Source organism: Chiloscyllium punctatum, chromosome 26, assembly GCF_047496795.1.
Source record: "Chiloscyllium punctatum isolate Juve2018m chromosome 26, sChiPun1.3, whole genome shotgun sequence".
Classification (NCBI taxonomy): Eukaryota; Metazoa; Chordata; class Chondrichthyes; order Orectolobiformes; family Hemiscylliidae; genus Chiloscyllium; species Chiloscyllium punctatum.
The window spans coordinates 22599987-22626799 of NC_092764.1; the positions used below are offsets into that span (position 1 = coordinate 22599987).

Below are 26813 nucleotides of genomic sequence, written 5' to 3' on the forward strand. Positions count from 1 at the left end.
GGCTATCTTTTCCATCCATTGTTGGGAATTAAATGTCATTGGCAAATGCTGCCCATTCTTCGATACAATCGAATAGTTTGCTAGGCCATTTTAGTGTCAATCATGTATATTTAGGACTTCAGTCACATATCAGTTCGAACCATTTAGGTTTGCTGGTTTCCTTAACTCAAGGAAATCATTTTATTCCCTTTGACAATGATTAGACATGCAAGGATCATAAAATAAATTTCATCAAATTTCTGAATAAATTCCTGATTGTTTTCAGACAATTAATTAGCAACAGAATTAGTAAATGATTTGTCCTACATTTCCTTAAACAAAGTCCCAATTTATTTTTAATCCCAGTCATGTTCATTCAGGCTTGACTGTTATTATGTATGGCAATATGCCATACTGACATATATTGCACAATATGTGCACAGCATGAGTCTAATGACCTGCTAAAAGATATCAAGGCCTCTTTTTCAGAAGACAGGAAAAAGAACCCAGATCTTCTTGGTTTAACAATATTGTGGAGATTGGTGTCAGGAGCAAAAACAGTTTTTGAGTAAAAATTAAAGTAAAATAAAACTCGTTTATGTACAGAACTAATTTTGCTTTGGAAGTCACATGATATCAGGTTATAGTCCAATAGGTTTATTTGACATAGCAAGCTCTTGGAGCACTTCTCCTTCATCAGGTGAAGTAGAAGGAAGTGCACTTGCACAGAATATATGGGCAGAGAGATAATGACAAGATAATTCCACATAATTAAGAGTGTCAACAGAGAAGTACAAATAGTGTGAGTGTAGTGTTGACCGGCTGAATAACAAATCTTTGCAACCGATTAATTGAGGCAGAGAGATAGTTACAAAAAATCAAAAATCATCTTAATTATTGAAATTAAAAGTTGAGGGAACTTTTAGATTTTCATTAAAAATGTCTGTTTCTGTACTGTGCAAAAGTATACAGCACATCAAGTAGTTTAATGGAGTGGTTTCTCTTGTTTGTATTTTTGCATGCTTAGCAATGCTAGTTATTTTATTTACTATTTATCCGGATTGTCTGGTATTCAGTTTGCTTCCTTACTTTTTTCCACTTTTTATTGCTGATATTAGAATGCTGAAAATCCAGCACTCGGGTCAGTCTTTAATGTCGCTAAGATTGAAATACTCAGCAGGTTGAAGGGAAAAATGTAAGACAAATCCAGATCCAGAAGAGCTGCGAGGTTATGCTACAGCTCTATAAAGCCCTGGCTAGACCACACTTGGAATATTGCGTTCAGGTCTGGTCACCTCATTATAGGAAGAATGTGGAAGCTTTAGAGAGGGTGCACTGGAGATGTACCAGGATGCTGCCTGGACTGGAGGGCATGTCTTATGAAGAAAGGCTGAGGGAGCTAGGGCTTTTCCCATTGGAGCGAAGAAGGATTAGAGGTGACTTGATCGAAGTGTACAAGATGATGAGAGATCTAGATAGAGTGGATAGCCAGATACCTCTTCCCAGGCGGAAATGGCTATCATGAGGGGACATTACTTTAAGGCGACTGGGAGAAGGTTTAGGGGAGATGTCAGAGGTAGGTTCTTTACACAGAGTGGTAGGTGCATGGAATGCCTTGCCAGCAGTGGTAGTAGAGTCATATATGTTAGGAACATTTAAGGTCTCTTGGGTAGGCACAGGATAAGTAGGTTAGTTTTATCTTAGAGTAAGATAAAAGATCAGCACAACATCAAGAACCAAAGGGCTTGTACTGTGCTATACTATGCTATGTTCTATGTTCAGTGATCTCAGTGAATGATGTAACAGGCTTAAATGGTCATATAAAATCATTAGAACACACACAAGGGGTTTATATTCAAACTGCTTGCATATATGAAAATCACTAATAATAATGAAGAAGCGACACCTTGAAGTATTTCTTCTGGTCCATCAAGTAGCCATCCATTGCCTCCAAGCCATCTGGGCTTTGGTTGCACCAACCAATCTAGAACTAAAAATTAATATTACTTAAACAAGCCAGCAAAAACAACGACACAACTTTACACAGGCTTTGGGTGTGAAATGAAGAATAAATAAATAATCATTAGTAATCTGAAATGCAATCCATGCTGCAAAATATTCTTGCTATGGTAATGGGGCAATTATGCAAATTATATAATGTAATATATTTTTCAATTAATCTATTTGGAGCCTGGGTATTCACATTATTTCCACTTCCTGCTTATTATGGAAACCCATAATTTCATGGGGCATTGAAGAGATGCAAGGAAAGAAGATTTATCCAGTGTAACCCCAGATTTATTTTCTATTTGTGGGAGCAAATTTCAGCAAATTATTATACTTGTTCGCCTTTCTGACATTCTCCTGTCAACCTCAATCTGTTTTTCTCCACTTCAGAAGCTAAGGGTGGCCAGTATGATCTACATCAGTGACAAGTTCACTTACTGTGTAAGGTCTATTCAAGTTTCCAAGATAAAAAGTATTTATTTAAAAGGCTATGTGGATGTCATGTCTATTCACTAAAGCAAAAGTCATTCAAAGCAAGACTGCAAAATACATTGCTATTTTTAGTCTCATCTTATCTTCACATACCTAAAGCTCTTTCACAAACGTGAAGAAATCCCAGATGATATACTCCAGGACAAATTATGTATAGTCATTGCATTCTACTCATTCAATGTCTGGAAGCAAAACACTTTATTTTGCTAAACTGAGGGGTTGAAAGTTTTGAATGCTGCATTGATATTTATGATTAAAAATGAGCAAGGTTTTGATTTGCGTTAATAAATCGTTTCCATATGTTGAGTTGCAAGCCTTGGTAAATGGGAGGAGGAACCTTACACATCGTTGATTAACCAACAACACATTGCTGCAGATTGTTTGGGAGCACATTCCTTTAGGAGCCTTTCAGCCAGGCAGGATGGAGGAATGAAAATTATGTTCTTGCACTCAGCAATTACCAAATGGAATTAAGAGGCTTTGAAGTCCATTGTGCTTCCTTCATAACTGAAGACTATGCTACCATTGCGAAAAAAACCCCAAAAGGTTCAAAGATCTTGCAGAGATTAACTATACCTGGTGGTGGCTTTACAGATTCCAAACAAGCATAAATGCACCCATTATAACAGCAGCGTTTGTGTCTTTCACATTCAGAGTCCGACCTGCAGCTGGGAACATCACAGGCTCTGTCTGGCAAAGCCTGTGGAGGAGGGGGGCATCGGTCGTTCTTCTGGTGTGGTGATGAATATGAAACCAGCTGATACTCATAGTCCTGTGAAAAAATAAAGAGAAACAAAAAAACCCCATAGCTAATGTAGCAGCAGAACAACTGTGAACCAATTCAAAAGTACTTGTGCCTAATTATTTTGCACTTTTGCCGCAACTTTGCTTACAGCTAGAATTGTGAAATGACAAAGTTGCCTCTTTTTACAACTTAGCATTGCAACTATGCTGGTAGCAAATATCCTTCTGTTGCTATTCAAATTCTGATACATTTTTAGTGGGTTAGAACCATCTACATAGTTTTCTACACTCCCCATTTACAAAATATTTTCTTCTTTGGAAGAATTTTACCAGCAATTGTTAATATTCATATATGAATAGCTAACTTACATGAGTGATATTATTAGAGATCACTGGAGTAGATTCTGGAGAAAAAGAATGATTATTTGTACAGCCTTGTGCTAAAGTCTGAGATCAACAGTTAGCAGCATGTTCAACAAATACGAACACCATCAACTCGGTACTGTCTAGACCTTGGTGAGAATGTAGCTTCCTTCTAGGTCAATCATCACAATAGCAGATAGGACCAGTGAGTGGCTAATCCAGCAGCAAGGCAATAGTCAGTAACTGGGCACACCAGTAGGATCAAGAAAAAGCCCAATGATTGCCAAACAGCTGTGAGCAGAGTCAGAAAATGGAAAACAAAATACAGTACAGAGAAATCATGGAACAAACTCCACCACCTCAAAAGTCTTTTAAATACATAGAAGGCCCAGGCGAAGCCCAAAGAACGGCAACACATTGGCACAGACATTTCACCAGGTACCGGAACTGAACTAACTGCACTGAGGCTGGTATCCTGTCACCAAGTCACCCTTTATTTACATGTGCACAGTACATGGGCTCTGACCAGCCAGCTCAAAGCCAGTCTTTAGACTGAGGAGACCTTCTGAATCTCTTGTATTATTTTCTGTCTTTTCTCCCAGCACAGAGCCAGTCCCTAGATGGAGGAGACCATCTGAATCTCTGTTTAAATCTGTCAGCAAGGGCTACCTGGTTGGTCCAGGTTAACAAAGTCAATGAAAATCAACCTCGCCCTGGTTCTAATCACCACAGGAACACTTTGGAGTTAGTGGATTAACCAACCAAGAACAAGATCTGTGCCTTTTTTATGCATTTGGCAGCAATGTAGATGATGTTTTAGTGATGAACTGTATACATGAAGAAACTGCCACCACTGATTATATTATTGGGGCTTTGATACTTATTTGAGGCTACAATAAAATATTATAACAGGGAAGAAATTTAAGAAACAATGCCAAAAAAGAACTGACACACACGAATTAATGACCTCTATCAATTAGCAGATAATTATGAGTATAGAACTTGTGGAGAAAATTTAATAAGTGGTTGCATTGTGATTGGAATTTTGGAAGAAAGCTTATCATTTTTTCACAGTTAAAGCAAGACTTGACAAAAGCAAGAGTGTTACAATCGGCAAGGCAGCGAGAGGTGAGGAAAGACAAAAGTTTTTATTTATATGTTCACAGCGGGAAAACAACAGAGGATTAACTATTTGTACAGCACAGGAGGTGAAAAGTGCACCTGAGCTGAAGCAGGGAAAACATGAAGAAAAAGAGTCACCAGCCATAATTAATGCAGTCAGTTCTCATTATGTAGTTGCATTATAACAAATGATTATTATTACTGTTGTTATTGGACAAATTAACATTTCTATAAGAGAATTCAGGAAATCAGGTTAACAATAGCTTATTTCATTCATACTTTTATAAGTTCAGTCACAAGGTGGGGCAATGCTGATGAGGCCAGTATTTATTGCCCATCCCTAACTGGCAGTTAAGAGTCAATCAGATTGCTGTGGGTCTGGAGTCACAGGTAGGCCAGAACAGCTAAGGATAGCAGTTTTATTGCCTAAAGAACATTAGTGAACCAGATGGACTTTTCCAACAATGGATTCAAGGTCATCAGTGGACTCTTAACTCCAAATATTTATTGAATTCAAATCGCACCATCTGCTGTAGCTATATTCAAACCCAGGAACCCAGGACATTGTCTGGGTCTCTGGTTTAACAGTCCAGTGATAACTCCACAAGACCAAGACCTCCCCTAATGCATGGAGTATAGAAACATAGGAACAGGAACTGGCTGTTCAGGCCTTTAACACAATACCACCATACAGTGAGATCATTGCTGATCTGTAGCCAAACACTATATACAGGTATCTGCCTTTGGCTCATACCCCTTTGCTGAACAGATATTTATCTATCTTAGATAGAAAATTAACAAGGAAGAGCCAGCCTGTCACCATGAAATGTAAAACGAACTCTGTTGGAATATGATGTGGAGGTGCTGGTGTTGAACTGGGGTGGGCAAAGTTGAAAATCAGACGACATCAGGTTATTGTCCAACAGGTTTATTTGAAAGTACAACCTATCGGAGTGCTGCTCCTTCGTCAGGTAGCTAGTGGTGCAGGATACAAAGGACACAGAATTTATAAGTAAAAGGTTTAACAGCCATCTTTTACTTATAAATTCTGTGTCCTTTGTATCCTGCCCCACTAGCTACCTGATGAATGGGCAGCGCTCCGATTGGTTGTATTTTCAAATAAACCTGTTGGACTATAACCTGGTGTTGTGTGATTTTCAATTCTGCTGGATTACAAGCAACTCCAAGTTTTATACAAACCATTGTAATGTACATATTACATTATTCACACTTTACCCACAGTTTCCACAGGTTTTGTCTTTATCTCACTCAGGACTGACACTATCTTGTTGATGGAATTGCAAAGGCAGCTGCACTGTGGTTCCCATTTGCTTCAGAATATGTCTGAAAACGTAACAGTCAACTAATTGAACTGATTCAACCCCATCACTGTAGTATGAAGATTGTCCCATCTAAAATAGAGTGCCTTTCCTGCTTAAAAACACGTTTTCTTCTTGTACCACAGCAAGAAGAGCCAAGCTCAAAATCAAAATAAAAATCTCGCCCAAAGAAGTTACAGCCAAGAGATTGAAGAATTCACAAGCATTGGTTTAGAGAATTAATAGAATCCAAAAGAATGTAATGAACTGTGAAATTAAACAGGCATAAAGCAACATTTGAACTAGTTGCTAAGGTAGGTGCATCAATCCTATCCACTAGTGAAGTGGCTGAAACCATCATCAATTGACTTCAGGGACCACAATGTATTGATCTAAAAATAATAGAAAAGGTCAGCTAGCAGCAACACTACAGTTTAAAAGAAGGGCAGTCACAGAGACCTTATATATAATTGAAAGTCAAGAGAATTTATTATGAAGCAGGAAAGTATTCAAGTTGGAGACTCCTTACAAGGTCAATCAATTGGACAGCAAGGGAAAACAAAAAGAATTCACAAAAAAGAATTCCTGCAGTTGTTCAGTGGCTTGTGAAAGCTAAAAACAGCACACAATATAACATTGAGAGCAAAGAGCAAGTCTCTGTTTATATGGTCCAAGAAGAGTTCATGTCCACTTTTGAAAAAACTGAAGCAGAAATTGGAAAAAAAATGCCAAAACAGTGAGTTCACTAGAGGCAAGGCTAGCAGTTGGCTCTGACATGGGGAAAATGCCAAAAGTAACTGCTTAGAAAATAATGTGTGTTGTTCTGGCAAAATTAAACAAGACAGTATAGAGAGAATTCTACTCCAAGGGATCTGCAAATGAGAGGGTGGTGGACCGAGCTAAAAGTACAATTTTCACTGAAGGTGATGCCAACAATGGCTTTTGGCAGCTTCCTCTGGACAAAGAATCAAATTGCTAACAATGATTACAACATTTAGATAACATTGTTTTAAACATTTATCTTTGTGTGTAACCATGGCACCTGAAATTTCTGGTTCTGTAATTAGATTTGTTCCAAAGTTATTCACCTTCAACAATTCCTGAGTCTGAAAAGTATCCGTTTGGATTCTCACACAATCTTCGGGACTCTGACGTCAGATCGTAATGGAGCTTGAACCCACACTTGCCAGGAAAGTGTGCTATGGGGAAATTTTAGGGATAGAAGTTTTGAATTTGCCTCCTCCATTCCCAATATCATCTTGAGGATGAAGAGTGGTTTCCCAATTACTTTGGCAGCAGGATGATGGTAGCTCCCAAGCCTCAGCAACCCCATCAGGGCAGCTGAACCCTCTGAGACAGGCACGGGGTGGGGGGGGAGGTGGCTTCATCATGGAGATGCCCCTGGAGACCTAAATCAAAATGAAAACTTCAGAGGTGAAGAGTGTGGTGCTGGAAAAGCACAGCAGGTCAGGCAGCATCTGAGGAGCAGGAGAATCGATATTTTCGGCAGAAGCCTTTCAGCGGGATTGAGGCTTGGGGACCAAGGGGGCTGAGAGATAAATGGGAGGGGGCTGGGGCTGAGGGGGAGGTAGCTTGAATGTGATAGGTTGATGAAGGTTGGGTTGAAAGCCGATTTGGTAGCCATGGCCCTGGACTCATGTTCCAGTCTCAATGAGGCATGGGTTTGAATCCCACTGTTACCAGTGAGGCAACAGTCTTGGCAGCTCATCACTTCACTGCTTTGGTTTCTCTCAGCCCCCTTGGCCTACAGCCTCATTCCTGATGAAGGACTAATGCCCGAAACGTCGGTTCTCCGGCTCCTCAGGTGTTGCCTGATCGGCTATGCTTTTCCAGCACCACACTCTTTGACTCTGATCTCCAGCATCTGCAGTCCTCACTTTGTCCTCCTCGAAGATCTCAGAGGGACAAGCCAGCACACCCATCTGGCAGAAGCATCTGAACTAGGTGTGCAACATTACCCAATTCTTTGCACCATCACTGAACAGGCAACCACACATTCTTTTTAAAAGGGACAGTGACAATTGTTCAATAAAGAAGAGCTTTAATTGGAGGGGTGAGCTGAGGAGACTTTTTACACATTAAATGTCCTACACAAAGGCAGATACTTGATGGGATGAATGGTCTGTTTCTTCACTGGAACATTCTATCATTCTACAGCCATATAAAACAGACAAAAGCAAAATACTGCAGATTCAGACAATTTGAAATTAAAAAAGAAAATGCTGGAGGTACTCAGCAGGTTTGGCAGCATCTGTGGAAAGAATTGATCAACTTTCTGATAGATTCCCTCCAGTGCAGAACAAGGCTGTTTGGCCCATCAAGTCTGCACTGACCCTCTGAAGACCATCCCACCCAGACCCAGTCCCCCTATTCTCTCCCCATAACACCGCATTTGCCATGGCGAATCCACCTATGGACTCTACGGACAACTTAGCATGGCTAATCCACTTCTCCTACATGCCTTCGGACTGTGGGAGGAAACCAGAGCACCCGAAGCAAACACATGCAGACATATGGAGAATGTGCAAACTCCACACAGACATTACATGAAACGGGTTTTAGTACCAGTATACAATTAACTGAAAATAATTTCTGATGTGCATCTCAGCTGTGTGCTAAAGGACATTTGGACAAAAACAGGGCAAAGGAACACATTTAATTTTCATAAATAAAGTAAGAAAACGTTATAATAGTATTTTGAATAGAAAATGGGCAAGAGGCATTCATTTATTACAAGCATAAGGGGCATCACAGTGGCTCAGTTGTTAGCACTGCTGCCTCATAGCACCAGGGTCCCAGGTTCGACCAGCCTCAGTGGCGACCTCCAAGTGAAGCAAAGCTGTTGTCTTCGGCTTTCTATTTATATGTTTGCCCTGGATGGGGTTCCTAGGGTTTGTGGTGATGTCATTTCCTGTTCGTTTTCTGAGCGGTTGATAGATGGCATCTAGATCTATGCGTTTGTTTATGGTGTTGTGGTTGGAGTGCCAGGCCTCTAGGAATTCTCTGACATGTCTTTGCTGAGCCTGTCCCAGGATAGATGTGTTGTCCCAGTCAAAATGGTGGGGGTTTTTTCATCCATGTGTAGGGCTATGAGGGAGAGGGGGTTGTGTCTTTTTGTGGCTAGCTGGTGTTCGTGTATCCTGGTGGCTAACTTTCTTCCTGTTTGTCCTACGTAGTGTTTGTGGCAGTCCTTGCATGGAATTTTGTAGACGACGTTGGTTTTGTTCTTGGGTTGTACTGGGTCTTTTAAGTTTGTTAGTTTTTGTTTGAGAGTGTTGGTGGGTTTGTGTGCTACTAGGATTCCAAGGGGTCTTAGTAGGATAAAGAAAGGCTCATGCCCGAAACGTCGATTCTCCTGCTCCTTGGATGCTGCCTGACCTGCTGCGCTTTTCCAGCAACACATTTTCAGCTCAGAAGGGGTCTTAGTAGTCTGGCTGTCATTTCTGAAACTTCTTTGATGTATGGAAAGGTAGTTAGGGTTTCTGGCTGTGTTTGGTCTGCTTGTTGTGGTTTGCTCTTGAGGAATCTGCGCACTATATTTTTTAAGTATCATCACAAACCCCAGGAACCCCATCCTGGAGAAAGATATAAATAGAAAGCAGGAGACAACAGCTTCGCTTCACTTGGAGGTCGCCACTGATGATGTTACCTAGCCTGGTAATGAAACGTCTGGATATCAAACCTACAGCTCAGTGAGCAAACCTACACCTTAAACCTCAACCTGAGCTACAAACCTTCACATGTAAATTGTTGGCGATTTAATTGCATTATAGTTAACGCATGGTTGACAGGTTCGCATTTTAGAAACAGCATTCCCAATTCACCAGTCACGTTACAGCCAATTCGTGTTAACAAAAGATATGTTACAGCAGAACTGACTAATAGAATGCACAGAATTTAGCTTTTGTCTTCTTAAACAATCTTCCTGTTAACTTGCATGTCTCAAGTAATGAATAAAATAGATCTTGATAGGATTTAGAATTTTGCAACCAGTGGAGCCACAGCTTTTAAACAGCTTTCTTTTAAAAAGCAAATCTCCAGACTCAGAATTCAAACCAGTTAAAAGCAATAGATAAGGAAAATAAGGCTTAGATACAGTGGCATGTGGTTGAATTTATGAATGTGATGTTGGGATCGCCTATGCTGCCATTATATGGAAAAGCAGTCTGATCTTTCAAATTACTGCCTTTTCCTTTTGTACATATTTTAATAAGTAAATGGAAATGTAATTGCTCTTATATTATTGATCTTCTTGGTACCCCCCCAAAGAACAGTTTGAGCTTGTCTGAACTAGCAATAACTCTGAAGTTCAGTTTTACTTTCCGTGTAATGTACAACATTAACTGAACTTTACTAATGCAGCAAAGTAGCAGTAACTTTCACATTCCTGCAGATGGCCCTAGTTAATAAGTTAAGCACAGCTGAATTGTACACACTGCTGTCTGTAACACAGCTATAACCAAAGGGATTTCTGCTGGTTTACATATGAACCTCCCAGTCTTGGGCCTGAGGACTTTCACATTTGCACTTAAGAAATGGGAGGGAAACAATCAATACTGTACATTAACAAAAGTCAGGTGTAATCTCAGAATACCATAATGCTATCATTGGAAAATAAGAGGGAAAAGACTTTAAATGCATGATTTTATCAAGAACAAATGGTAAGAACACAGAATTTGATATACACCAAAAGACCAAGGTCCATTTAGTTTGTCATCTATCATCTCGTGGTTGCATGATTCAATAATAATGGAATAGTTAACTATCCTTAGCAATCAATTTCCAGGCATGAAAGGACGTTAAGAAAACAAAGGGTAGTAATTTTTGATAACTGTCACCTTCTTGCTACGTGCAATAACATAACATGATAATGTTAGCTTCTGAATATTTTCATTAAAACAAAGATTCAGCTGAAAATCTTAAAAATGCTTACTCCCGACCCATGTAAATCAATAAACGTTCATTACATATTTGTACTATGCTGGAGTTGGCTTATCTCAGCCCAGATAGAATGATGGATTCTACAGTTATGTGTCAGCATTGTTGAGGTACAGGGTATCAGCTAACATTCCTCAGCCTGAATACTATCTAGTAATCACTATAGTTGATTACTATAGTGGTGGGTGGCAGGTTAGGACACCTTGATTCAAATGATTTCACAATCAAAATATCTGCTGACACTAATTGCATAGGTTGAAATACAACAAACAGCCACATAAGCAAGGGAATGGGAGACTAGTTGCATCTGCAAAGGTCCTGTTATTAAACATTCACTTATGCCAAACTATGGACTGCAAGACTGTGACAACTAATGTCATATTTTTGGTGGGGGAGCTAGTTTTATGCACTGATATGATTGCTGTCATTGCACAATTTCTTGAAAGAAATTGGGTAATATGCACAGCATGTGAATATAACCTTACTAATATCATACATCAGAAGTCCTGCATTGTGCAAATTAAATGAAATTTGAAATAAACTACATAAAATGGTACAAAACAATTTATTAAAGTGCTGTTTGTTGAATTGTAAGGTTTCAGTCAATTTTAAATGCATAATCTTTAAAAATCTTTTGGCAGCACTTGGTCAACAGCACATTTTCTGAAAATCAACCTTACAGATCCAGATTTCCAACAATTAGCCTGAACAGTAGCTACCTGTAATCACTGTCCCATGAAATAAAATCAGTTTGGTTCAAAAAGTTGAACTTTAATGGATTAAATTTCATTACTTTAAATAAAATTAAGGTCAGTAATCCCATAGTCTTTTGAGTGCAAAACTTGCCACTGAATATTAAACCAGGGAATCACTGCAGCTTAAGAAAATGCAATGTTGCAGTTGACATTGCTCTGGACACAACGTGAAGCAGAAACAATCTACTCTGCCATCTATGACCTGGCAATTGCTAATTGTGACTTACAAATTTAAAATGGCTGCAACTACACCCAGATTGTAGTAGTTGAATCTACTAGACAGTCAAATACATGGGCTTCATTTTTTGTGCAATGGGAGGTCCTTCAAGGAGCATTTGCAACAGCTATGCACCTACAGAGTGCAGCCTGAAATGACTTGCAGTTGTCATTTGTCTATGAAATTCATTCAATATGCAACGTGTTGTGGTGCAACTGCTGGTCACAAGCAATATCAATCATGTCACTGGTCTTTGCAAATTAAAGATAAATGTCTCTGAGAAGTAGAAATAATCACAGGTGACTTTACAAAAGCCCCTAGCGGGCCACACAGCACACAGGTAATGCAAGATTCAAAAGGGTGCACAGGGGCATAGAATTGATTATGTCAGAATTCTGTCTGTTTTCAAAACTGTAAACATAATTCATGACTCCCTTATGTGCAATGATGACTTTCATGGGTGATGTGGGGCTGGAAAAGAGGTGGAATCAGTGCTCAGACAGCACTTACAATCCAGTACTAAGTATTTACCATATGATCAGTGATGCATTCATTGGAATAAGGTCCAATGTCAAAGTGTCAAGATAAATCAATATAGTCATAGAGTCATACAGCTTGAAAACAGACCCTTTGGTCCAACCAGTCCAGGCTGTCCATAATCCCAAACTAAACTACTCCCACTTGCTTGTGCTTGACCCATTTCCCTCCAAACATTTCTTATTCATGTACTGACCTAAATGTCTTTTAAATGTTATAACTTTACCCACATTCACCACCTCCTCTGGAAATTCATTCCACACATGAACCACTTTCTGTGTAAAGAAATTGCCTCTCGTCTTTTTTTTAAATCTTTGTCCTGTCACCTTAACATTATGCCCCCTAGTCTTAAAATACTCTACCTGAGGGAAAAGTCACCTACCTTACATCTTATCTATACTCCTCATTAGTTAATAAACCTCGATCAGGTCAACTCTCAACCTCCTACATTCCAGTGAAAAAAGTAGATAAATGACCATAAAAATTTTTTAAAATGGCCCTCCTGGAGCAGGCAATGACTGGATGTGATGGATGCTGAGGATGTGGAACAGCAGAAACAATTTTGTGAGGAGAATGAGGACACAGGGAGGAGGAACATCACCTTCTGCAAGACAAACAGGATCTGGTTGACACCCGGTTTCCAGTAGATGGGAGCTGGGTGCTGTGATCAATCAGGATCTGTAAAATTGTTGGTTTTCAACATGCAAGCAATACATTTGTGATCCGAGAGGCAAATGCAGCTTCTGTTTTGATTTCGGTTCACTTTTGGGGCAGGGAGGTAGAAGTAAAAATAGATGGCCCTCCTTGTCAGAATGTCGTTTGTTCCATTGTATGGAGGAGTATGTTAAGTCGTCATCTGAAAGGGAGGTGAACGCTGACTATTGACGTTAACAAGGACCTGTTCTGTTTCTTCTGCTCCGCACATAGGCTCATAGCAAGCATGATTTATGGATCAAGGTACCACAAGTATGATCATTGCTGCTACTGTGATACAATAATGGTGCAGAAAAATGATACAGTAATAGATGTGCCAACAAGCCCTGGACTAGTGGCAACCCCCAGCCTCTATAAGAAAGGGTTGCAGCTGAAGAGTCCTTAGGAATGTGCTGGAGGCCAGAGGTTGTGGTCCTCAGTGCCTTTTCGGCTGGAAGACTGAGATGCAGGCTGAGGATGTCCTGGGACACTATTCCAGTTACTGAGCCGAGACCTGACAACAAAGCTTTGAGGGGCCATTCTATCCAGATGGCCATAAAGTGACAACTGCATCGAATCTTTATGCTTCTGGCTCACTCCAGGGAGCCACTGTATGAAATCTTTCAATCGCCCACTCACAAATGGATCAAGACTATGACTGATATCAAGAAGTGTGGTGTTGAAAAAGCACAGCTGGTCAGGCAGCAACCGAGGAGCAGGAGAATCAGCGTTTCGGGCATATGCCTTTCATCAGGAAAGCTCCTCAGATGCTACCTAACCTGCAGAGCTTTTCCATTGCCACACCTCTTGACTCTGATCTCCAGCATCTGCAGTCTTCACTTTCTCTCAGTTGATTATAACCTCCCTGGGAAGCCTCTTCCATGGATGCCCACCTTGAAGAGGTTCTCCTCCTCCCTCCACAATCTCAGCGAGTCTCTCTCTCACTGCACCACGCCAACCACCACCACCACCACCACCACCACACCCCGCCCCCTCCCAGATGCTGGCTGACCTGCTGTGCTTTTCCAGCGCCACACTTTTTGATTCTGATCTCCAGCAACTGCAGTCCTCATTTTGTCCAAGATTGTGACTGATGCCATTTGTGACAGATCATACCGATTCATCTGGTATCCCATGACAAAGTCAGTGCTACAGCCTGGGCACAATCGACTGTACCCACATTGCACAGGAAAGACCATATCACAGCACACTGAGGTTATTGACAGAAAAGGATTCCATTCTGTCAATGTGAAAGTGATCTGTGATCATCAGCTCCATTTCTTTGACGCTCCTGCCCTGAATCCCAGGAGGTTTTCACACCTCCTACATTCTTGAGAACTCATATTGAGTTCCTGCTTGTATCCAGACAATATACAAGAATGGTTACTGGCAGACAAGGACTAATAACTGCGGCCATGTCTGAAGACTCCACTATACAACCCTCTGGTTGAGGTTGAATATGGATACAGTGCAGCCCATTCTTCAACCAAGCAATGTTAGAGCAAACAATACAACTACTGAAGATGACGGCCCCCTGATTGGACTGGTCTGGGTGTAGGGGGCAGAGTGTGCAGCATAATCCTAAAATGCACTGCTCTGCTCAATTGGAGCAGGCAATGACTGGATGTGATGGATGCTGAGGAAGTGGAACAGCAGAAACTATTTTCTGAGGAGAATGAGGACACAGGCAGGAGGAACATCACCTTCTGCAAGACAGACAGGATCTGGTTGACACCTGGTTTCCAGTAGATGGGAGCTGGGTGCTATGATCAATCAGGATCTGTAAAATTGTTGGTACTCAACAAGTAAACAATACATTTGTACTCTGAGAGGCAAATGCAGCCTCTGCTTTGATTTCTGTCATTTTTTGGGCAGGGAGGTAGAAGTGAATCTTATGAAGCACTTGAAGGTTTTTCTGTACATGATGGCCCCATATTCATTCATAATAGTTGCTGGGTTATAGCGGAGATTCAGGAAAGTAATAAGTTAGAGAAGGACGTAAGATGGCAATTGGCTCTGGGTCAGTCAATTGTGTTGCTTGGTACTGTGCAAACTTTGACAGTGAAGGGCAACTCCTGACTGTTAACATTCGACTGAGTGTTGGTGCCAGGGATGGCAGGTGTTAGTCCGTGATATCCTGACAATGGCAAGCACTTCTGACCACAGCGAATGGAAGAATCGGGCTGGTATCAGGGAGAGGGGCAGCCTAGGGCCTCATCAGTAGCTAATGAGGGATGACAGTATGAGGAAATCCACTTGGACTCTCAGAGAAAAACCCTCCAAACAGCTAAAAAAATTACACGTAGTCAAAATATTGTCAAATTCAGCCCTCTATGTTTATCATGCCCAATACGTCACTCCTCGCCTTAAACACAATACCTGCACCATTCCCACATTGTGAAGATAGATGCAAAAGTGTTTAGTAAGAATAACACCAATGTCTTCTGTCTTTACGCATAAAAGACCAAACAGGCAAACTATGAGCTCGACTCTTTCCTTAGTTATTCTCTTAATAATAAAACATCTAAATTAACTTTGCCTGACCTTGCTAGTATTCTTTCATGCTCCTACTTTGCTTCCTTAACTTTAACCCTCTACTGTCAATACACCTCTTGATTTCTGTAGTTGGAGTTCTTGGTGTCACACATAAATTTTCCTCCTCTCTCTTATACTTTCCTGCCAGCTCTTTGACGTCTTGGGGGGGCTCTGGATTTGGTCTTTACCACAGCAGGAACATGTTTAACCTGAACCATTAGAATATCCCTTTTCAATGCCTTCCATGGCCCCAGTACTGATTCACCTTCAAGTAGCTGTTTCCGGTCTACTTTTTGTGAACTCACGCCTCCACTTTGTAAAATTACTCTTGCTATGGACACTGCTTCTTTGTTCCTTTTTCGTGATTTTGTTAAAGACAACAGAATTATGATCATCACCATCAAAATGCTTTCCTACTGCCATTCCTCCCAACTGCCTAGTTTCAATTCCTAAAATGATGGCCAGAGCACCACGCTCTCTTGTTTGACTTGGTACACACTGCCCAAGAGTCTTCACCTTAAATGTTCTGTTTTTGTACCAGCCTATCCAACATTAACGATATACCAAGCCAACCATTATCAGTGGACAAAGGCTCGACACAATCAACAGATATACCTAGCTTGGCAGCACCCTCAACAGAACAGTATGTCAGACACCTATGCGCCACTGGCAAGCTATGAGAAACTCTGGTAGTGAAGAGGAATTAGTCTCCCAATGAAATGAAGGACATAACAAGTAGTTGCCCTTCACACTATTTTGTATGCCTGAGAGAAAAGGACCAATAACTTCAGGTATGTTAGCTTGATGCACTGTTTTGGCATGAAATTAACTCAGTTAGCTTTTTATATTTGTTGTGGGATGTGGGCATAGCTGGCTAGGCCAGTATTTATTGTCCATCCCTAACTGGTGGTTAAGTCATCCACATTGCTGAAGGTAAGCAGTCACATGTAAACCAGACCAGGTAAGGATGGCAGAGTTCCTTCCCTGGTGAACATGAATGAACCAGATGTTTTAAAAAAAATGTTACTGGTTGTAAGATCACCATTAGGCTAGCTTTTAATCTCGTTTTTTAAAAAAATTGAATTCAAATTTCACCATCTGACACAGTGGAATTCAAACCCATGTCCCTATTAAGCTGTGGTTCTGGATTACCAGTCCATCGACATTACAGCAACGCCCCCCTTCCCTGGCTGATGTAAATCGTTTTTTTTGTTATGAAGGATAAATGTGCCCTTTAATGCGCATCTGTGTGCCCTTTCAGATGTGTTCATTCTGTGGAAGTGACAACAACTACTTTTACATTGGCTGGGGCTACATACAGTGCAAGTCTACACTGCTGTTGGGATTCTCACCCCATTGCCAGGACAAACCCTAAATCTGTCCAGCATGTTGCAAAATCCATTTGAATCATTAGAAAACAGTGTGGTATGCATAGCAGCATTCCAGATTTGCTTTGGTTGGAGGCAAATCTCCCACTGGTAGCGGGGGCCGTCTTGCTTAAACCCTTGCAGAATTATGAGTAACATTATTGTGCAGCAGTCATTACTGTTGCAAAAAACATTTCAAAGAACTTCACAAAATAAGTTATTCTTGGAGTGCAGTGAGTATACAGGCAGCATGTGACTGAGCAATTATCATTTAAAAGAGCTGTGTGTGTTCTCCTTGGGTAATTATGTGTTTGCGGTGGTGACTTTCCTGGCTCTGAATCCTTATGATTCAACTCATCTCTCTTTGAAAACTCCTGAATTAAAAATTGGCTCCAAAAATGTGAGAGAGGAACCACAGGAAGTACTGGAGGAAACTGAATGCTTGATTGTCAATGATTAAAACATTTCCTTTAGAGAAAGGATGAATGAGGCTGCTCTGCTGTAACGTTGCAGAATTTTATAAATTAAAGTGTCAGCATTGCACAGCATTGTAAACATCAATTTATAAAAATTATTTTCAGGAAAAAAAAGTGATTTTCAGAACAGAGAATCTGTCTTGAACTGCCTTCAACAAAGATATGTCTGAAGGCTCATCTCTTATTACACCAGTCTTTGAGTTAACTCTGGGTTATGTGCTTGTTCCATTTTTGTCTCTTTTTTTGAAAGTTTGCTGTACTAAGGCTCTCTTTCCAGTCTCTGAACTTAAAATAACGTCTAAGTAAATCATAGTAAATTCAACGTCTGCATTTCAGATTTCCAACATCTGCAGTATTTTGCTCTTATTTGAGACAGAAATGGATTTTCTTCCATTCATTCACTGACATGATGAAAATTGTGTGTTTAGCATATCTGTTACATCCTAAAGTGTCCCTTCTGAAAGAATTGTAATGTCACATTTATTTGATGCAGTTGTGCAATTTTATTAACCTCTTTATAAAACGGCAGCCACCATTGATGTGCATTAAATGTTAACCAAACTTGACACAGGAGTTAAATCCTGCTGTTTTAAGTGTAAATACTCAAAGACATGATTATTGTTAATTACTGCCAATTAACTTCACTGGTACTGAACACTGACCATTAGAAATGTGGAGTCTCGTTCTGTCAGGTATTAATGATTTGAATACTGCACCACTGAAAAGAGACAGATGCGCGCAAAGGCTTTTGTCCCACGCTCATCTGGACAAATACAAAAATACTAAATATCAAACAACCACAATGATTTATGCTACACAAGAGAAGGACACTGACTGCCAATGAGATGTGGAGGTGCCAGTATTGGAGTGGGATGGACAAAGTCAGAAGTCACATGACATCAGGTTCAAGTCCAACAGGTTTATTTGAAATCACAAGCTTTCAGGGCACTGCTCCTTTGTCAGGTGGAGGGAAGCACACAGACACAAAATGTAGACCATTCAGCCCATTGAGTGTCCTCTGCCATTCAGCGTGATCATGATAATCCTCAATTCCACTTCCCTGCCTTTTCACTGATACTTGTTGATTCCCTCACCGATTAAAAATCTGCTGCTTTCAGCATTAAATATTCTTAATGAGACAACCTTGACAGCTCTCTGTGGTAAAGAAATTCCACATATTCACTACCTTTTGAGAGAAGAAATTCCTCCTCATCTCTGTTTCAAAGGGGTGACCCCTTATTCTGAGATCCCCTATTCTAGTCCTATACCTTTCTAACCTCTCCACATTAACCTGGTCAAGTCCTCCAACAATGTTGTGCATTTCAATAGCGTCACTTCTCTTTCTTATAAAGACCACAAATACAAATTAAACCTATTCAACCTCTCCTCATAAGAAAATCGCTCCATACCAGCGATCAAGTCAACCTGATCTGAGCTGCTTCTAATGCCATTATATCTGTTTTTGAATAAGGAGTCCAAAAATATTCAGAGTATTCTTGGACTGGTCTAGCTAGTGCCTTGCATAGTTTTAGCAAAACATCCCTTAGTTATTATCTATTCCCTTAGAAATAAAGGCCAATATTTCATTTGCCTTCCCAATTACCTGCTGAACTTGGATGCTAACATTTTTGTGATTGAGACATGAAAACTCCCAAATCCCCATGCTGCAGATTTCTGCAGTCTTTCTATTTAAATAATATTCAGCTCCACTATTCTTCTGCCAGAGTGCATAACTCACATTTCCCACGTTATGATCCATCTGCCAAGATTTTGCTCACTCACTGAACCTGCTTTTATCCCTCTGTTAATTCACTGTATCATTCTAACCATTTTTTTGACCACTGATTTTAAAGTCATCTGCAAACTTGATGTTGTACTCACTCCTACTAATTTGTACTTACATCAGCATTTTATTTCTCAGCCCTTCAACCTGACGAGTTAGCCTGACTAATTAGTTGTCCTGTTCACTCAGAGCCCAAGTATCACATTTCCTCCAAAGGATCGTTATCAACTTACACTTTCTGTGAATGGACAAGTAAAACTATTTTGATCTGATAGTGCAGAAGGAAAGCTAACAGCAAATAGCATGCCACATCAAAATCTAATTTCAGGTCAACACAAAACCTGAGTTTAAGCCACTATGAATGTTAGCATGACTGTCAATGATGGAAGGGAAGGCTGGGTAGGGAGTTTAAAAAGAAGCCACTTAGATATCGTCAATTTTAGTCCCCTTAGAAGTTGAAAGTTCCAACCAATGAAACATGAGATTCAGTTTAAATTGGAAGAGTTAAGACATAGTATCAGTATCCTGTACATAGTAAGTATGTGGAATAGTCTATTCAGGGAGGAAGCATGAGTGTCAGATCTTGTAAATTAAGAGAGGTGATCAGGTCTATTGAAAGACTTGAACAACAAGTAAACTGCCTAATGGATACAACTTACTGATCTTGTATTGGTTCTTATGTTTCTAAAGGCATTGAGACATGTTGCTGTGAGGATAATTATACATGGCATCTTCAAGAGACCATAGTTGTTGAAATTTGTTTTATTCTTTATCCTTTAATGGGATATGAGCATGCGAGCAAGACCAGCTTCAGCTGCATTTCTTGTATCTATCCCTAAATGCCTTTAAGCCTAAGTAACCAGTTCAGAGGATATTTAGTCCAAAACAGGTATAAAACTATTCAATAAGCTATTTTATACTTAACACATTTTTAAATATAATTCTATAGTCATTAGCAGCACAATCACAAGTGATGTGGAAATAAGAGAAAGAGAAAGAGAGATAGACTAACCATGAATTTTTTTAAAAACTCTTTCGAGTCAGAATAAATGCCGATAAACTAAGGCAATTTGTTATACTTTGGTTCATAGAAGGAGGAAATCCAGATACAGTAATTAGCAGTTGTTTAGCTCAGCTCAAACATTTTTGCCAATCATACGGGAATTACCAAAGGAAGTAATTAGGAACAAAATAAATACTTAGAAAGTAATAGACAGATCAGAGATCATCAAGAGCCTCTACCAGGCAAGTTATGTTGGAATTACTTAGCAACCATTTTAGATAAAAGGTCATCTGTTACAAAAGTGACTAATGTAGCCTTTTAGCGGAAATTTATGAAATGCTGTGTTGCAAATTGATTGAGAATATTACACCCCATGGCCCTTCTGACTGCATCAGTGTTCATACAGTAGGGGTTCGGGGTGGTGGGGGGTGGCGGGGGGGGGGGGGGGGGGAATGCAATGACTGGATTGGTGGGATCAACTAAGAGGTTGGCTGGCACCATCAGTGTTGCTGGTTGAAGTTTTTTATAAATTAATAATTAAAATTACACTCGGCTGGTGCCATTGTTCTCACTCTTTCTACACCATCATTACAACACTGCATGTCAGGAACAAACACTTTGCCCTAGTTTCCAATGCTGATAAGGCATCAATTTAGTTTCCCTCCAAGCCACATACTGTCGCTCCTTCACGGTCACTGAAATTCTGGAAATCCCTTCCTAACAGCTTTGTGGGCATTCCCACACCCCATGAATGGCAATGGTTCAAAAGGCTTTTCAAGGTCAGTCAGGGTAATAATGCTGGATTAGGCAGCAACACCTACATCCCCTGACAAATTTTAAAAATGGAATGATTCAACTCTTACAATATGTGTTGTTTGTGACCTATAACAAAAATAGGTCAATTGCCAATGAACAGGTTCCATATATCACATAAAAACTGAAAGAACTGCGGATGATGTAAATCAGAAACAAAAACAGAAATTGCTGGAAAAGCTCAGCATGTCTGGCAGCATCTGTGGAGAGAAATCAGAATTAACGTTTTGGGCTGAGTGACCCTTCCTCAGAATCTGTTCCCCCACAACATGGAAATTGCATGTTTGTAGAGTTAAAGTAGGGGGGTGGATCTGGGTGGGATGCTCTTCAGTTTGAACGCAGTGGACGGATTGCTGTAGGGATTCTATGATTACAGTTTGCATACATATTTAGTGCCTTTTTAAACTTAATTGTAACTGAGCAGTTCTTCAAGGAGGAACAACTGTTAAAAATGACAAGCTTAATAAATAAGATAAATGGAAAATTACTATGTAGAGCATATCTAAGAGCAGGTGGTTTATATTTAAAACGATTTCTGTCTACTTTGACCTTAGCCCTTCTTCATAGTTCTATTTTCAATGCCAGATTATGACAGTCATCATTTTAAAGGATGGTATTGTAAAACTAAATGGTCACTAAATGGTTCAGTTTACTTCCTCCACAATGAAACATTTTAAGTACAGGTTGTAATTATCTAATCTTAAAGTTGCAATTCATGCAACTGCAAGTTTAAAGATGACAGAAATGAAACAGAAAATACATTTTCCTGGAAGAAAATGCACCAGACAAATTACACCTCTAAAAGTCTTCGTGCTTTGATCTAATGGTTAAACTCTGCATTATTCTGTCCATTAGGAACTCTGTAAAAATCTCTCCATTTCGATCTGCTTCAAATTGCAACTCACTGTTTATTTGACAATGTGCAGCTCATATTAAAAGTTTAAACTTTGATCTTTGAAATTTCAGTTGAAAAATAGTCATGATTCTATCCATGTGGAGGTTATCATTGTATCATAGGGGCTAACCAAAACTCGCTTTTGCTTACTTTTCAATTCCTTATCAGTTATTGATATAACAACACTGCTATTTTCTGTTTTCTATGGAGCCTAAATCACAGTTTACAATCTGATTTCCAATGCTTCTTAGCAAACTCCTGTCATTTGAATTCAATGGAGAAACTGGGTAGATGATTTCATGAATTTCTACACTGACAAAAAGGCATTGATTGCTCCCTCTAAGATCAATTGATCTAAATCCACTTCCCTAACGTTTCTCTGTAACCTACAAATACTTTCCCCTCAGGTGCTTCACCAATTCCCTATTAGAAGTGCTGCAGTACAGATCTAATACAGATTGGTGATTTACAAATTCCATCAGCTTATTTTAATACATGGACTTTCATTGGCTGAAATTATTTCAAAAAGAAAAAGCACTGACTTAAAATCACAGCAATCAGTCGATCACACAAGTTAATTAAATTTCATGAAATTAATGTGCAATAAATAAAATTGTCTGAACTGTAGTTAACACTTTTAATCAACAGACTTAATCCACCCAGCTAAGCATGAAGAAACTCTCATCCTCTATGTAGATTTACACCACTGCAATAAGTTTTACATTTTGGAGATGAATGATATCAAGTTTAAAAACAATGAAGTCAGAACCAGAAGTAAATAAATAAAGTTAAAAATCACACACCAGGTTATAGTCCAACAGATTTATTTGGAAGCACTAACTTTCGGAGCGCTGCTCCTTCATCAGGTGGTTGTGGAGGACACAATTGTGTCTGAAAGCTAGTGCTTCCAATTAAACCTGTTGGATCAAAGCCTGGTGTTGTGTGATTTTTAACTTTGTACACCCCAGTCCAACACCAGCATCTCCAAATCATAAATAAACAAAGATTCTTGCTAGCATATACTGAAATGGTAATTAAGGGGGATTACTGCTAGATAACAGACTAATTAAGTTTAATCTTGCCCAACTAATATGCAGCTCCCTAACCTACCACTTACCATAAGAAATTAGACATCGACAATTCCTGACATGGAAGTCTGAGCAGACATTTGGGTTATGTTTGCGCCTCTATGCCATCATTTCAGATACCTGGCAACATTTCAGGGCACGCTTCTTGGCACCCCATGTTCATGGCACATCTCCGAAGCACTTACACTGTGCTCCTGCACTTCTATGCTGCACCTCAGAGTGCAGTAACAACTTCATTTGACTGCTGCAAGTACACTTTACCCACAGGGACAGGCTCCCACCTTATGGATTGAACCAGGGTGTAGCTCAAGGCTGTTGGCTTGCTCTCTCAGTGGATGCCTCAAACCATCCTTGCCTTGCCTTGCATTTCTGTACTTTGCCCCCTCAGCGAGAGCAGCCAGGTTCACAGTACTTCTGTATTGCTTTGTCATTTGGTGCAGATACAAAGCTAGGAGTCATAGAATCATAGAGATGTACAGCATGGAAACAGACTCTTCGGTCCAACCCTCCATGCTGACCAGATATCCCAACACAATCTAGTACCACCTGCCAGCACCTGGCCCATATCCCTCCAAACCCTTCCTATTCATATACCCATCCAAAGGCCTCTTAAATGTTGCAATTGTACCAGCCACCACCACTTCCTCTGGTAGCTCATTCCATACACGTACCACGCTCTGTGTGAAAAAGTTGCCCCGTAGGTCTCTTTTTATATCTTTCCCCCTCACCTAAAGCCTATGCCCTCTAGTTCTGAACTCCCCGATCCCAGGGAAAAGACTGAGCCTATTTACCCTATCCATGCCCCTCATAATTTTGTAAACCTCTATAAAGTTACCCCTCAGCCTCCGACGCTCCAGGGAAAACAGCCCCAGCCTGTTCAGCTTCTCCCTATAGCTCAAATCCTGTCTGAGGTCATCATTCAAGTCAAGACACTTGGGAGTTTCCATGCAGGCAGATGTAGACGAGCCAGTACATTGGCTTCTGCTGCTCTGCCATGCCGTTCGAGATCGTGCAGTGCAGAACAAGTAAGAGGTAACACTGGCAGCAGCCATCTTGGCTCTCTCTGCCCTATTGTGAGCTGTCTTTTCCTGGAATGAGAGAAAGGGAGGCATTAAAGGAGATGACAGTTGTTACTGTTGCTACAGGTGTGGGAAAGGTGGTGCAGTGTTCTGAAGGAAGAGTCTGCACAAAGAGCATGTAGAGTTGGTACAGTAAAGGGTCTGGGGAGGGTGATACTGAGTGAGAGGCAATGTTGCATGCAATAATGAGAATGGTAGAGCACGAGCTTTTGTGGGGTTTGAATGAAACAGTGGAGATAGGGTACATGTGAGGTAGCAGAGAGATAGTGGTGGTACTTAGCACAGAGGAGCAGAGAAGGTCATTGCTCTTCTTCATATACCGTTCCGCATTCCTCCAGATGGCTGAGACTTCATTGACCTGGGTAACAACCAGACCAGGCTGCCATGGTCTGGTGTCATAGCCTCCTCTGGCAGTCCTGAGAGAAGAAGACACTGCCCCTTAGGCCAAATGTTAGGAATGGTGCAGGGCAGCGTCCTGGGGTTGGTGCCAGGAATCCTGGGGTAACTGGACATTGGCAGGTTTATCTGGCTTTAGCAAGTGATAGAATGGGCTATCAGATAACAAGGTCGCCATTATGGCGTGGTCGGTAACTGATGACAGCCGCTTGGTAAGATGGCAAGAGAAAACTTGCTCAGCATCTCAGAGAAAAGCCCTCCATGAAACTCCATTAGACTGATATTTTACCAAAATACAAGAAGATTCAGCTGTAAGTGTGGGCTATGGACACTGGGGAGTTTGAAAAGAGGGGAGTCAATACACCTCCTCACCAGATTTTAAGAGATGCCACAATCAGTACCACCTCCTTTTCATGCAGTACTGCACTAAAAATGCCTTTTCCTCTTCTAGTCTTTGATTTTGTCACAATTATCAAGATTGGTGTCCTTATTTTCTTAACCTTTACGCCAGTGGGAACGTTTTTCTAACCACCCTAATTAATCACCTCATATGGGTGGCACAGTGGCTAACTGGTTAATACTGCTGCCTCAGTGCTAGGGACCTCGGTTCGACTCCACCCTTGGTCTACTGTTTATGTGGAGTTTGCACTTTCTCTGTGTCTGTATGGGTTTCCTCTCACAGTCCAAAAATGTGCAAGTTAGTTGGATTTGCCTTAGAAAATGCCGGGTTACAAAGATGGGGTGGGTCTGGGTGGAATGCTCTTAGGAGGTTCAATGTGGACTCAATGAGCTAAATGGTCTGCTTCCACACTGTATATCAAATTCCCTCTCAGTATTTTCTGTAAGAAGAACCCCACCTTCTCCAATCGATTCACATAATTGAAGTCCTCAGTGTATAGTCACGCTTTTGGAATTACATCCTTTTTTAAAGTGGTTTGTCTGCTACAATTCATTGTTTGTGTTTGTTGTTATATTTGTAGTTATGGATGCACCTTCCCTTGCATACATAGCACCTGCAGTTACAATTGGCACAGAGCTCATCTGAATTCATATCCTATCAGGTTGTACATTAGGTCTTATTAACTCAGATTCAGAGTAATTGCTGGCAGCAAGAATTCTTGCTCACTTCTAGTGCATGCTGAATATTGATAGGCCCCGGGGCCAATATTTCCCAACATGGGATGGTAATGAATGAGATTCTTCACTTTAGTAAGCAGCATTTATTCCACCTGAGGAGCAGGGCAGGAGCAAGATGGTCATTCTGCAGCTGGTTTCACCAGGGTTACCACAGAGAATGCAAATTGTTAACAGGGATTGGTGAGCTTAATGGGCACTTCATTGGCCCAGGAAATGATGACAACTCTGAAGATAGGCCATCGACAAACATTCTGGATAGGCACTAGTGTTGACTTGAATTCCTTTGAAAGACTGAGTTTCTCCCTTGCAAAAGTGGTGATAAATCCTTTTGGTTTTGAAAAAAAAAGACCAACACACCATCCTACGCCAAGAGAGGTGTAGCTGTAGATTTCCAGCTCCCTGGCTTGTGGTTGCTTTTCTCACTAATTTCCTCCTCTCCACTCTTGGAAGGTTTTGGATCTTTGAAATTTCTTAAAAACAAGGTCCCCTTCCAGTTGTTCAACTTAATCCTCCCAAGATGGGGGAGGAGTAGGACTTCTGAGTCAGATACTGGATTAGTGGTGCTGGAAGAGCACAGCAGTTCAGGCAGCATCCAACGAGCAGCGAAATCAACGTTTCGGGCAAAAGCCCTTCATCAGGAATAAAGGCAGTGAGCCTGAAGCATGGAGAGATAAGCTAGAGGAGGGTGGAGGTGGGGAGAGAATAGCATAGAGTACAATGGGTGAGTGGGGGAGGAGATGAAGGTGATAGGTCAAGGAGGAGAGGGTGGAGTGGATAGGTGGAAAAGAAGATAGGCAGGTCGGACAAGTCAAGGAGACAGTAACTGAGCTGGAAGTTTGAAACTAGGATGAGGTGGGGGAAGGGGAAATGAGGAAGCTGTCGAAGTCCACATTGATGCCCTGGGGTTGAAGTGTTCCGAGGCGGAAGATGAGGCGTTCTTCCTCCAGGCGTCTGGTGGTGAGGGAGCGGCGGTGAAGGAGGCCCAGGACCTCCATGTCCTCGGCAGAGTGGGAGGGGGAGTTGAAATGTTGGGCCACGGGGCGGTTTGGTTGAT

At 40.8% G+C, this 26813-nt stretch overlaps 1 protein-coding gene across 1 annotated transcript in view; it reads right to left on the bottom strand.

Moving 5' to 3' along the window:
• Nucleotides 1-26813, bottom strand: part of wfdc1 (WAP four-disulfide core domain 1) — a 42281-nt gene that overhangs the window by 11015 nt on the left and 4453 nt on the right. Inside the window, exons 2-3 of the mRNA XM_072595939.1 lie at nt 3055-3250; nt 1886-1969 (exon numbers count right to left, since the gene is read on the bottom strand). Of these exons, the coding sequence (XP_072452040.1) occupies nt 1886-1969; nt 3055-3250 (280 nt within the window). The remainder of the gene's footprint in view (nt 1-1885; nt 1970-3054; nt 3251-26813) is intronic.